Genomic DNA, 13,371 nt, shown 5'->3' with positions numbered 1-13,371 from the left:
TAAAGCAATCATTCATAGATCTGGTATTGAGATGCTAAGCTAGAACCATCAACCATCAGCGTCTTTCGGGAAGCTTAAATTTTGTATGTTATTACTCAAGTATTTTTATGAAAATTTTAAAAATTTTACTTATGGAAGTATTTGTTGAGAATGAAAAATTCAACAAATTGTGACCAACAACTATGAAGATGAAGAAACTTTGATTCTACTAACATAATAAAATAGCATATGGAGATGAGGGCACAGTCTACCAGGATGCCACGAGAATTTCCTTTATTTATGTCAGGTCAAAATGCAACTTGTTTCTAAGAATTTTGCGCAGTGAATTGCACAGTGCTGCACTCTAATATATGCGCATTATTTCAGTTAATTTCAGAGAACAATACATTGCTTTAAAAGTAAATACTTCTTTTCGGTAATTTTCATGCTTCATTGACGCAATTTGTTCGTTTTAATGAGTTGAATTAAGCTCTGTCGCGCGTTCAATCAAGATGTTGGAAATGCTTTAAAGCCATGTATTGAATTAACTCCAATATACAGGGTGATTCACGTAAACTTCCTGATTTGAAAGCTCAATAAAAAAGAATTAGTAGAGATATCATTACAATATAATTTTATTGAAAAAGACATTACCTGAATTTTTGTATCTCCTCTAAAGATTACATCGGACAAATGACGACTCCCAATGTCAATGCATTCAGTTCGTCGATTTTTGAAGTTTTGTTCAACTCGCTGCAGCATATTGACGGGTATGTTGGCGATGGCTTGGCGTATGTTTTTTTTCAAATGAGATAGCGTCCTTGTATAGTCCTTGTCTAAGGACGCTACCTTGGACAATGACTGCAGTCACACTTTCAGTTGTCCTACATGTATTCGCCCGCGTAAAGATCGATTTCCAATCAGGAACCCGTCCTGAAGGACGAATACGGAACCGGATACGGAATGCTCGTTGAGTAGTGATAATGGAACGGCCATTAGAAAACGCAAGCTGCACACTTGTTCAATGCATAGTGGCAACTGACTAGGCGGGACACTAAAGTTCATGACCTTGCTTTTCATATGAAGTACTGCCCGTCCTTTTTCCTACAACATCTGGCTGCATGGCGCGAAATACAAAACAGCAAGTTTCCGTGAATCACCTTGTATCATAAACGTGAAAGTGATGTTCACGTCAATTTCGAATTGCTGGCTTCTTACACGTGATTCCCGCTTTGCTTTCAGGCTATCCTTGCAAAGTCTAAATAATGTGCGTTGCATTTGAGGCGTTTATCGTCAAAGAGTGGATTAAGATTGTTGTTTCTTATAACTGAACTCTGCAGAGTGTGAATATTTATCTCAGAGTTTTCGCAATAGAGTATTTGTGGTGTAGAAAGTAGCACTATAATTTCCTCTCCCAATATTCCTGACTCATAACTTCATCATGTTCATAAAAAATTTGATTGATGTGAGAATTGACATTATTAGGATACTGGGAAATGGCTTTGTGAAGAATTACAATTAAAGTTATGAAACTTACGCTATGCTAGAGATGTTTGCCGATGCTATGCGAGTGATATTCGCCCGGTAACGTCTCGAAAAAATGTGTAACTGTCGGTTAGGGGAGTGAAGTGTTAATTGCTCGGATCTCGGAGACATAAAGTCATGGCTGCATCGGCATCATGATGCCGTTAGCCGTGAGGTTTGCGGCGATTCTTCTGGTGGCGGGATTGGTGTTGGTTCCCTCGGGTAGTCTATTTGCCCGGGCTGATGAGGAAGACCCTCTTCAGCACGCGTCGGAGGCCGTCACCAGGAACAGAACATTGCATGATATCCTCGATCTTCTGGCCAAAGCTGATCCTCCTGTCTCGTCTAATTCTCCCTTCAAAGATGAACCATGCAATCACACTCAGCTTGAGGACCTGAATGTTTCTGACGATCAGACATGGCGTTTTAAAGACGGCCTTCTGGGTGCCCTGCGTCTGGCGAGGCTTCTGAACGCTCTCTACCTCTCTCCGTCACATTCGTCTCTCCTGGCTACGCAACAGAGAGACGCGGGCAGCTATCGTTCTGGCTTCGGAGGCATTGTTGAGGAGTGGACGAAAGAAGATGGCAATAGAGGTGCGTCGAGGGGCAGAATCTTCGATAGGGTCACTGACACGTCGTTGCGTTCTGACTCCCTATCTTCTGATAAAAATTCAGGCCTGGAAGAAAGAAAGCACGTCTTGGGAGAAATTTTGCGCTCATCTCTACTGGACGAGAGCAGTATTTTGACCATGGGAATTGCCTTTTTGAGAGACGAGTTTATGGATTTGGATGGACTTTGGGGGGTGAACGCTTGGAGAGACACTGAAGGTGAAATCGTTCTCGGTGACTTGGCAAAGTTATATAACTATCAGTACGATGACGACCTCACGCCTGGCACGAGATGGTTTTCTGAAGTACTTAAGAGGTAAGTTCGTCGTATTGTTTTGAATTGCTGTCAATAATTTGTATTTTAAAATATTTTTTAAAAAATTTCCTCAGCGACGTGCTGAAATAAATATGCTGGGTTCGTCTTGTACAATTTTATGTACTACCTGAAAATGTCTGATACGGACATTTTTATGGGGGATCCTATAACTATCCCCACAAACAATCTACTTTTTCTGTGACCACTCTCTGTCGTCAACCAGTTTTTATGCTGAGGGAAATTCAAACTATTAACTTCATGTTGCTGCTAAGGCCTCAGCAGTAATAAATTTGGTATATAAAAGAATTGCGTGGCCGCGATTGGTTGTTTCGGACGACGTCGTCTGCGCTTTTATTTTTCCCGAATCGATAGCAAGGCAATTGCTTCTCGACTGATCAGAGTCAGTGAAAAATGTAACCTGATCTGGCCGAGAAAGACTGGAGCCTCGAGGCGGCTGAGCCCCCAGCCCCATCAATATTGCCTGTCTGCCCGTGGAAAAAGTCTTCTTACATTCCCTGGCAACCGCGGAATCTTGCCTCAAATTCAGTATTTTTCCAGTATTTTTCCCCTTAAAATTATCATCGGTCACACAGAACATTTTTTAAGTTGATATGTCAATTTGTTGGACTGTTTTTCTTAATTATTTCGGCAATTCAGAAGTCTTGATATTTTATTGGACGGGACTCTCATCACTCACCTCAGACTATATGCTATCTTTAATTCTTTCTCTTTGGTTACATTGCATGACGGCCATAATGTTGGAGTGAGCGTTTCCTAAGAAAGCGTAATTATCTTTTATGCTTCAAATTCATCCGTTATCAATTTAAGGAGCCGTAATTAATGAATAAGTATTAAGAAGAACAGCAAGATTGGTATCCAAAAATAAGTAGAGTGGCATTGGTACATATGCGTGACCGAAAATGTTTATGGAAATAAATCGAGTTAGAAGTGTCAGACCGTATAACGTATGGCGCCCAAAATTATGTTAATGCGTGTCCTCGAATCGGCAAGAATGACCTGAAGAAACCGTTCATTTTTTATGATAGCGGAGTAAAGTCGAGTTAGCCTTGAGAGTTATGAAAGAAAGGATTCTTTATATCAATGGGCGCCACCAAACTCGAATCGACCAAGATTTGTGTGTACATAAATACCGGCTTAATAGATTTTCTTTCAATGTCAGCGACGTAAAATTTTTGTTTCTTCCGTCCATTGATATTCTAAATTAAATTTACAGTTGACGTCATTAGTATAAAATCATTAATTCAATTCAATTTGGTTAAAACCGTCAATACAACTTCAAACAAACCGCGTATTGGAAAAATATTTTCAATCAAAAGGATATGTTCTTCGGAAAGAAAACGAATTCGGATTAATTTTTATATCGTGATTATCAGTTAAAAATACTAAAGCGACTGCGGTGCAACTCAACCTTGAAACAAGTTGTCTCGGTTTGTGTCACCAACACGTGGTGCAGTGTTCCTCTTGGTTGATGCCTATACACAGTTAGAAAAATTACCGTTAACGGTATTACCGGCGTTTCAGTGGCCGGTCGGCACGTGAAAAGAAACACCGTGTCGCCGTTTTTATTTTAATTTTACGCTAGAAATCCGTAAAACATCTGATAAAAACGGAGAAACAGTTTATTTTCACGGGGCGACCGGCCACTGGAACGCCAGTGGGACCGTTTTTTCACCGTTTTTTCTAACAGTGATAGAGCGTGATCCCATTAAAAAACTGCCTAGGCATGGGGTTGCAGTGGAATATGTTGTACAAGATGTGCATCCGACTTAGTAGACCTGGGATAAGACCGGTACAACATCAAAGTCAGTTATAGATAGATTAGGCAACAGACCAATGATAGACGTGCTAAAAAAGTCACAAACGTTAGAGGAATCGGCGACAGCCAGACCTATCCTAGTGTTCAACAGTGGCACTAGTCTACATTAATTTACAGTGTACAATACTGGTTAAAATTTTTTAAAAAGTTTGATAGATTTTTGTTTGCAGTCACGATGCAGCCGTGCATATAGGGCTACCTCGAGTTTTAGTGATCGCGTTATTCAGTTATTTAAGCTCCACTATAGACTACTTTTCCTTTTTGTGCTTTAGTAATTCACTCTATACTCACATTGCCTCCTCCTCCAGTTTGAAGTGAGGAGCTCGTCCTTGCCGGACAAGCTCTTATCTGGGCTCTTTTCAGCTGTATTAAATATGTATTCTGTTAACTTACGCTCGCCTTCCACGCTCTTACGAATTTAACACGACTGCTGTTTACGTGTAAAACGTTTATACTCTAACCCATTAATGTTTTCATTAGTAAGGCAGGGTGGCCCAGTAGTTACAGACTTACAGATCTGCAGAGTATAGTACCAGGATTGGAGCAGAGAGGCGCGGATTCGATCCCAGCTCTGTGCGCCAGTTTCTGGTCAGAATCGGCAAGGAGGCCGGGCGGTTAAGCATAGCAGAATTGTAGCAGTGAGTTGCGAGTTCGAGACCGCAAAATGCTGTGAATGTTCTGCGATGTTCAGAATCGGCGACAGGCCTACGGCCTAATAAACACTTGAAACAGCTATTATTGAAACCGCTATAAGGAATTTTCAACATATTTTATTTCCGAGCAAAATTTTCTTTAAGTATGACTTAAGAGTTTTTCCTGAATAGTTATAAGTAATTTAATTCAAGTCTATAATTGTACCATCCTCAGCGATGAATAAGCACGACCATGTATCTCCTGGAAGCAACTGCTTCACTTCAAATCCGGTCTGTCCAGTTAGTCATTTTCTGTCTAATTTACAGAAGGTTCCCTCAATAGATCGTAGAATTGAAAAGAAATGACCGTGTCCGTTAATTCAGGTTTAGTTATCCCTCGGGTATTACCAGATATAGAACTCCGTTAAGGTTTCAAGGGGTAAACTACCAGGAGTCTGATTTCTTTTTGGATGAAATTAACGGTCTCCAGAATTCTGCCCGTGCTCATTTGTGTACAAGCGAGGAACTGTTTAGAACTACATTACGGCTAGAAATTTTCTAATGACAAACGCTCCGCCATGAATGTTAGAGTGGCTGATTTTTGTGCAATTAATTGACAAACCCATGGTTTGAAAACCATAGAATAAGTGTTCCATGATTTGAAAACCATAGAATAAGGGGTTTTCGCGGTTTTAAAGCCAAACCCATGGTTTGAAAACCATAGAACGATTCATGTCCTTATTGCATCCAACTAGTAAATTTTGGCTGCTTTGAAGCGTTCACGACTTCCAACTGGGACGCTCCTGGCTTGACTATAAAAGCATAAATATCAATTGTTTGCACAGGAAAATCTTGGCTAGCTAACTAGATTTGCATGGCTCGCTTATCTCGATGGTAATTGAACCTCTAATTGGATGAATGAACTGCGTGGTCTCTGTTAAGCCCCTATCGCGCATTAAATGGTAAGTTAATTATCACTCCTAAGACTCGGAAGGCCTCCGCCACGAAGTAAGTCTCCACCAACGCAGTTCTGCTATCTACAATAAAGAAAGCTCATTATGCCAGACATAACAATTTCTTGTAAGCGCAACAGAGTCGGTCTTCGTAGTCAGAGTGTTGACTGTTGATGATTCTATGTAGGAAGTTCCATTCGCTTCAATACCTGGAACACGAGTTTCAGATGATGACTTCACTAATCCTTACATGGAAGTCTCCTAAACTGGACGTTGGCCAATGGTACCAACTTAATCTGTGCATAATTTAATGGAAAATTCAATTTCTAATAACGACGTAACTTAAATTCCTGTACGATTGTCCATCATCATTTCCAAACGATCTAATTTTTCATAACGAATCATTAAGAATTAACACCCTTCACACCATTCACTGCTCTATTAACTAAACCATCCTTTTAGAATTAGAACTATCGTTGTGAATACAAAGACAAGACAAAATCAATAAACAGCAGCGATAGTACGCCGCCTTTTACTTACTAAATATTTAATTTAGTAAGTAAGTAATTTAGTATTTAATATTAATGCGTAATAGAATTCGCAGGCGAATCAACTGTCGGACGAAGACGAGCGGGCCTCTCGAGAGGTTAGAACACGAGCTTCACGTGAGCGGTTGTCGGTAGAAAGCTAAAAAATATAACTTAGTACTCACTGCAGTGAGTGACAGAGAGCGCATTTTCTCGTCGACGAAAACTTGAGGTCACGGACGGACGGACAGACAGACAGACATGGCGAGCACAGCGATAGTATTTTTTCCATAAATGAGAAAATGCGCTAAAAACACTGGTCGCTGGTACTTGAGAAGACACATGTCTTATGACAGAATCTCCCATTCCCAAGAAAAAAGGATACATGTGTGATTGATGAAGCTGTACACACACTCGGCACAGTGATACACAATTAATTAACGCTACAGAAACAAAACATGGATGACTTGCTTGATGAAACTGGCGTGGCTGCCTGACCGGGGGTGAACCTAACCTGATTAAACGGAGGTACATTTTTGTAAAAGGTGGGGTACGTTCTCGGATACGTGTCGAGTAAAGCTACGATAAATGTAGGATCGAGAAGAAATACATGCTCAATAAATCAAACGGGCAATATTTGCTATAATGCACGCTTGAACTCCCTGCGATGCACGATACTTTAGGTTTTAGGAGGTATTGATTAGTATTGCTTTTGGCCGTTCATGGATTAAATATTAAGAAAATTATTGTAGGTTGGGGTTTAAGATAAGGTATGACAACAAAGATAGAATTTTCTTTGTTAATTAAAGGATGATGGTGCCGACCAACACCTGGCCGGCGATATTAAATCAAAGAAATCAAAATATCAAGAGAATAAACTGGGAACGCAAACCGTCATTGACAAATTATGTCTTTCCAAATGTGATAGAAGACAAAAATAGTATAAAACGCTTCATAATTATAACCACAGAAAGGTATCTGGAGCTGATTTCAAACACATTCGTACAGCTGATCTCGGAAGTATCACAAATATAAATTTATGATTGTTGCACATACGAATTATATTAGCGGAATTTAATTCTAGAAGTTGGCTTAGCTACTTAACATCTCATCACGTAACCGCCAAACACAAAAGTACGGTTTGAAGCACGCGGACTAGCTAATCGAACCCGGTGGAAGTCTAGTAGCTTCTTCAAACTATCGTCAGTCATGAAAAGATCCGGTCAAATGACACGAGTTTAGATCTTCTGTGAACAAGGCACGAAAAGGAAAAGAATCGGCGACAGGCCACATCAGGCCTACACTTCAGCGCCGAGACCTCTACGTTATGTTAATGGTTGCGCTCTGATGTTTTCTATGGCAACCTCGTAATTTGAGGTGGCACGTTGAACATAAGCAGAGGCGGCACTGGGTATCAAGCGCATGGTGGGCCTATGGTTATTTTTGAATTTATATATTTAGGCCACATTATTGAATACGATGGAATTTTTAGGCAAAGGAAATAAAAATAGTTTTAATGAATGAAAATGAAATTATGTAGGACAAGTGTATTTCGTGTTTGAGAATAATTGATAAGAAAATTATATTATTGAATACGTATATAATTATACAATTGTTAGCATTGCGAAGTAAATAGGTGAATTTTAGGTAATAAATTCAAAGTATTACAAAAATTGATGGATTAACGAGTCTGGAGAGTTTGCAATAAGATTTATGACGAGTGTACGAGCTCCTGGATGGTGCGCAGATGGGTCATGGACTTTAGAAATGGCCAAACTGGCGCCCACGACAACGCCCGTGCAGGGTGGCCCTCGGTTTCTGACGAAACAATTGCCTAAGTCGAAGCGATAATGTTTGAAGATCGACGGATCAGTTTCACAAACCTCCGTGAGCTGTGTGAAAAAATTCCTGAGGTCAGGAAAACCAAAATTGATAATATTTGACTGAACATTAAGGTTATCAAAGGTCTGCGCAAGATGGGTACCAAAAAAGTTCACAGCAGATCCCCAGCAGCAGCGGGCTGATGCGGACCAAGAATTGTGCGACCCGACCTCACACCGCCAATTGAACACAGCTCTCCTCGAAAGATTTGGATGGAGAATGGTGTCTCATCTACCCTTCAGCCCAGATTTAGCACCAAGTGACTTCCATCTCTTCCCCGAGTCGAAGAAAAACCTTGGCGGAATCCAATTGCAGACAGATGAAGAGGTGCAAAACGCGCTAGTTCGTTTTCTACGCGGACAGGCGGCAGAGTTCTTTGACTCTCTGGTTTGAAGAAGTGGGTGCCTCGAATGCGGAAGTGCATAAAACGCAACGGCTACTATGCAGAAAAAAAATAAAAAAGGCTGATATTTCCAAAAATTTACTTTTCTTTGCAATTAAACTAGTTTTTTGATGTGAAATAATTCGTGGAACTTGTTTTACGGACACGCCTCGTACAAGACATGATGATAGCACGAGATACGAATTGAGGTCACTGCAGTATACAAGCTCGATACATGATTTGCGAAGCAGAGATTCATACTTGATGTTTCGATAGTAAATTGAAAAATTTACCAAGCAGAGAAACCAGAATACCAACGCTCTATGTCGCTTCTATTTAAGTTTTCGGAAGCTTGTCAGTCTGTTTTGTTAGTGTGGTTAAAACCCTGCGCTGTAAACGTGTATAAAGCGCGGTTTAACCTGCGGTACCTATCTATTGGGATAGGTACCGAAATAATATCACACCAGGTTCTTGAAATTTATTAGAATTAGAATCATAAAATATTTAAAACAGTGGGAAAGGGGTTAAATAGAAATTAATCAGTTTTGTTGGGAGGTTCTTGATTTAATTCTTGTGCAAGGTATTTTAATTATAGGAAGTTATGTGAGAATCGTATGTTGAATATGAGTTTTAACTGGTCTTTCAATTCATTTACATTACTATAATTTGTAAATTTACAACGGTATTCGAGATTGACAATTCTCAAGCATTAACTATCCCATACGAGTTCATATGAATATATTTTCTTATGAATATGATCGCCTATGAAGACGATCGTTCTTCCTAATACCCCTGGAATCGCTCGCTCCCTTCTATGAGATAAATTGCCCCCGATAAGCAAGCCCTACGACACGAATAGTTCTTCATTACCTACATATCCCCGTCGTCACGCGAATAATAATAATTATTCTTCATTACATACCCGTCATCAACGTAGCATGTAGAGGTGTTGTGCGCGACGCCCAGCGAATGATGGGTACTAGTTCGGCAAGTTCCTGAAGTAATTATAGAGCTGAGACTTTGAAGTTACACAACTATAGTTCGAGGTTCGTAATTAACTTTGTGTGTAATTTATTGCAAAATTTTGTGACCAAGTTCGAAAATATCATTGCGTTTGTCAGTAATTTCTAGACTAATTGATTCATGCCATGCAGAAAATTGTTCTTTTACTTGCCTGCTATCATGAGCGTACAACTGTTGGAAGCAGTTCAAGTATTGGCATTACGGATAATAATTAGCATATTATTACTGTTGTTCTCCGCTCGGCAGCGAACGGCAACACTGAGGAGAGAATTACGTACTCCTTGAAGGTGCAGAAGCTTCAGTCTGGCGTGCAATAGCGATAATATGTATCTGACATGCCCAGAAATGTCCATGTTGTGAAATGCGCTATGAAATGCATACAATTGCGTGCCTAGTTTTTATATTATACTTCAATTACGTTTTAGTAGAGAAAACAACATAATTTTTGTCTCAAATATATTCTTCATGATTGCGACAAACTTGGAGAAGCTTATTTATTAAGAAGTCAACTAATCAACCAAATGGCTTTATAGCACGCATAATTTTTTGAATTACTTAAAGAAAAGTAACAAAGTCTGAAAACGTTCCTGCACCAACTGCATATGACCCGGCAGACTATATATAATATAATACCAACTGGCTGGGGATGAGCGAAATTGAGCACCATCGTTCATATGTAGGAGTCGCTTACGTTCGCTCTTCTTATTAATTTCCATCGACTTTTGAGTCACGATTTGCCCACAGTGGCGTCGACTTCAATGGTTCTGGATGTCGATGTCATCTTTTTGTTGTGTTGGGTTATGAGACGGTGGGGCGGACCTTCGCGCTTCTACAGTATAAGCAGAATTTTTCCCTTTTCGCAATAATTAACATTTAACCACAATTCCTAACAACAAATATATACTCTACAATCTGAAGCAATGGGTGATAGGCAAAATGTTACATGAAAAATTGAGCCGGGCTATGGAATGAACTAATAATTTGTTGGCATCACTGTGCTTAGTTGTGGCCTGGAATTAGGCTGATTATCGTATCAGCTGTCCCAAAGTAGGACAGCCTTACCAGTTGTATTTCTTTGCAAACACATTTACTGAGGCTGTACATGTTCTCATAAACGTGTTCAAAGGAGTGCCAGATGGGCAACTTGTCTCAAGTCTACCGCAGTAAGATGGGAATTGAGGCGATGAATTGAGATGGATTGTAAGTACATTGCTGGAGGCCTTGTATGTAACTGTTATCACATCGACGAAGAGATAGGGATGTACTTTGCAATGGGATGCGTTTCATTCGGCTGTAGTATTTTTCACTTCATTATCAATAGTGTAAAAGTTTCCGTGACATTTCTCTTTTAGTCATCGGGAGCCCATTAAAAATATATTTTTCCAAGATGACTAGGATTGTTTTTTGTTGCTTTTAATTTTGAACCTGTAAACGGAATGATCGAAATTACATGGGCACCCGGGGATATATATTTGAATTATTATCGTGGTGAAGAGCCAATAAGCCGCTGATATAACTACACTTTACTATTACTACATAATTGGGGAACAAGAATTCTCTGCCAACTGACTCACAGTTCATTTGTATTGAAACAATAATGCTAGTTTTTATGTTGTCATTATTATTCCTTTTCAATTTATTAGCTTTTTTTATTTCATCTCTGACTTAGATTTGTTTTTGTAGATACACCACGAAAAATATTCGAGGTGCAAGGCTTCAAGTCAACTACAACACGAGATTTCCATAATGTTCGGATTATTGTGCAGACCAACGTGAAATCGTTGCTTTACATCGCCATGTTCAGCATGAATTGAGTAATTTACCATTTTCTCTGCTGAATTAATTAGTGTTTCCTTGACTTTTTTTTCCACACGTTCTCGAAGTTGAATGGCTAGAATTAACTATTCAAGTATTATTTCTCTACCTCTGCGTCAAATTATCAATGCACACTATTCATTTCCTGTAACACCAATCTTTTGCGTGCGGGACGTGCGTTTTGTTTTATTCGTTTATAAAGAACCGGTATTGAACAAGCAATAATGTTATCGGATTATGCATGGTTACATTTTACGTTCTATCAAGTGTTAGGACTGTTGCATTCGAGTTCCTCAAAGTCTTAGACTAAACTTTCTTGAGAAATTCTAATCTAGAAAAAAAATTAGATCAGTACTCACTGCAGTGAGTGACAGAGAGCGCATTTTCTCTTCCGTCCGTCCGTGAAGTCACGGACGGACATGACGAGCACAATAGCGCCTTTTTTCCATAAATGAGAAAATGCGCTAAAAAACCTGCTCCAATTTTTAACATAGAAAGTTCATTTTTTTAAATCCCTTTTGCATGCAAATTACCTTGACCGTACCGTAATATATGTATATACTTTCATATGGGCGGGTCTATATGGTTGCTGTGAAAAGAAGTCTCAAGTTGCGAGGCCCTGCAATCTTTGCCTGTAGTCTGAACAAGAGATACAATTAAGAGATGCGAATTTGTTTCCAGGCATTGCATGTTAGATTCATTCCCTGAGCTCTGCCGATTTGGCTCCTCTCGCATGTCTTACCGAGGCGTCACCGATAAGTTACTTAAACAAATAACTATTAAGCGTCTATTATGGACAACAAAATTTAAATCTATTTCAATAAATCTATAACTATTTCAAAATTTAAATCTATCTCCGCCTTTTGTGCGGAGGCTTTAATTCTCTCCGGTAATTGTACTTTTTGTGAATTTCCTGTTTGAATTTTGTCAAGCTTTGAACTCGCTAAGCAGATCTAAACCTTGTGCCTCAAAACACAACACATTTTCTTTTGCACGAGCCAAGCGCCAGCCGGGAATTTTCCGCTAAAGCTTTGAATATTCGGCTTAACCTTAATATTAACCTCAAAAATTTGCTTCAAATTAGCGAAATTGGATTAAACTTTCTTTATTTATTGGATTAAACTTTGAATTTGGATTTATTTGGATTAAATTTTGATTTATTTGGATTTGGATTTATTGGATTAAACTTTCTTTGTTTAAATTTGATTAAACTTTAAAATAAAATTGGATTACTTGAACGTTGGATTAAAGAAGGTTTCCCTAGAGCCCTGTACATTGAACGTAGAAATCTCGCCTCAGCGTTGCATATATTAACGTTTTTGTTTCTGTTAATTTCATTACATGCCTGCTCATTCTAAAACGTTGCATTTCACGTAGTGTTGTTACAAGATTTGCCGCATTCAAAAAAAGTATCTTTTTGCCCAAGAATTTGGAAAAATTAAAATCGCGAAAAAATAAGAACGTTCCGGCAGATGATCTGTCCGCTGCTTTTTAATACTTTAAATAATTTTATCTACCGAGATTATTCCTTACAAACTTACAGAGTTTGTTCCCCTGTGAGCAAATGAATCAATTTTCGGTTATTTCATTCGTCTGTAAGTCGCCCTTCTAAACATCTGCTGCCACCACGACCGTCTCTGATAGATTGCGCACGAACCATTGCGCTTATATTTTGCTGATATTTCCCTTCGAATTAACTGTAATGGCCATATTATCAATTGACTCAATATTGTCATATTATCTATTGCATAAAAATGTTATGGGTGGAAGCGCGGCGAGTAACTGTGTGCCCCGTGTATTGCAGGAGCGAGCGCGGCGAGTAACTGTGTGCCCCGTGTGTTGCAGGAGCGAGCGCGGCGAGTAACTGTGTGCCCCGTGTGTTGCAGGAGCGAG

General features: G+C 39.4%; 1 protein-coding gene across 1 annotated transcript; it reads left to right on the top strand.

The window, feature by feature from the left end:
- The first annotated feature begins 1,485 nt into the window (after window positions 1-1,485).
- On the top strand, window positions 1,486-13,301 carry LOC108673757. Its single transcript, XM_018161627.2, has 2 exons — window positions 1,486-2,428; window positions 13,283-13,301. Exons 1-2 carry the CDS (start codon window positions 1,659-1,661, stop codon window positions 13,299-13,301), a joined length of 789 nt encoding a protein of 262 aa, XP_018017116.1. The 5' UTR covers window positions 1,486-1,658.
- Window positions 13,302-13,371: the final 70 nt, after the last annotated feature.

Source organism: Hyalella azteca, unplaced genomic scaffold (assembly GCF_000764305.2).
Source record: "Hyalella azteca isolate HAZT.00-mixed unplaced genomic scaffold, Hazt_2.0.2 contig17233, whole genome shotgun sequence".
Classification (NCBI taxonomy): Eukaryota; Metazoa; Arthropoda; class Malacostraca; order Amphipoda; family Hyalellidae; genus Hyalella; species Hyalella azteca.
The sequence above is the reverse complement of the archived record's forward strand: the minus strand, read 5'-3'. Positions and strand labels throughout refer to the sequence as shown.

Excerpts from the sequence above, each read along its gene's own strand:
- LOC108673757 (XM_018161627.2), top strand. The coding sequence starts at position 1,659 with ATGATGCCGTTAGCCGTGAGGTTTGCGGCGATTCTTCTGGTGGCGGGA.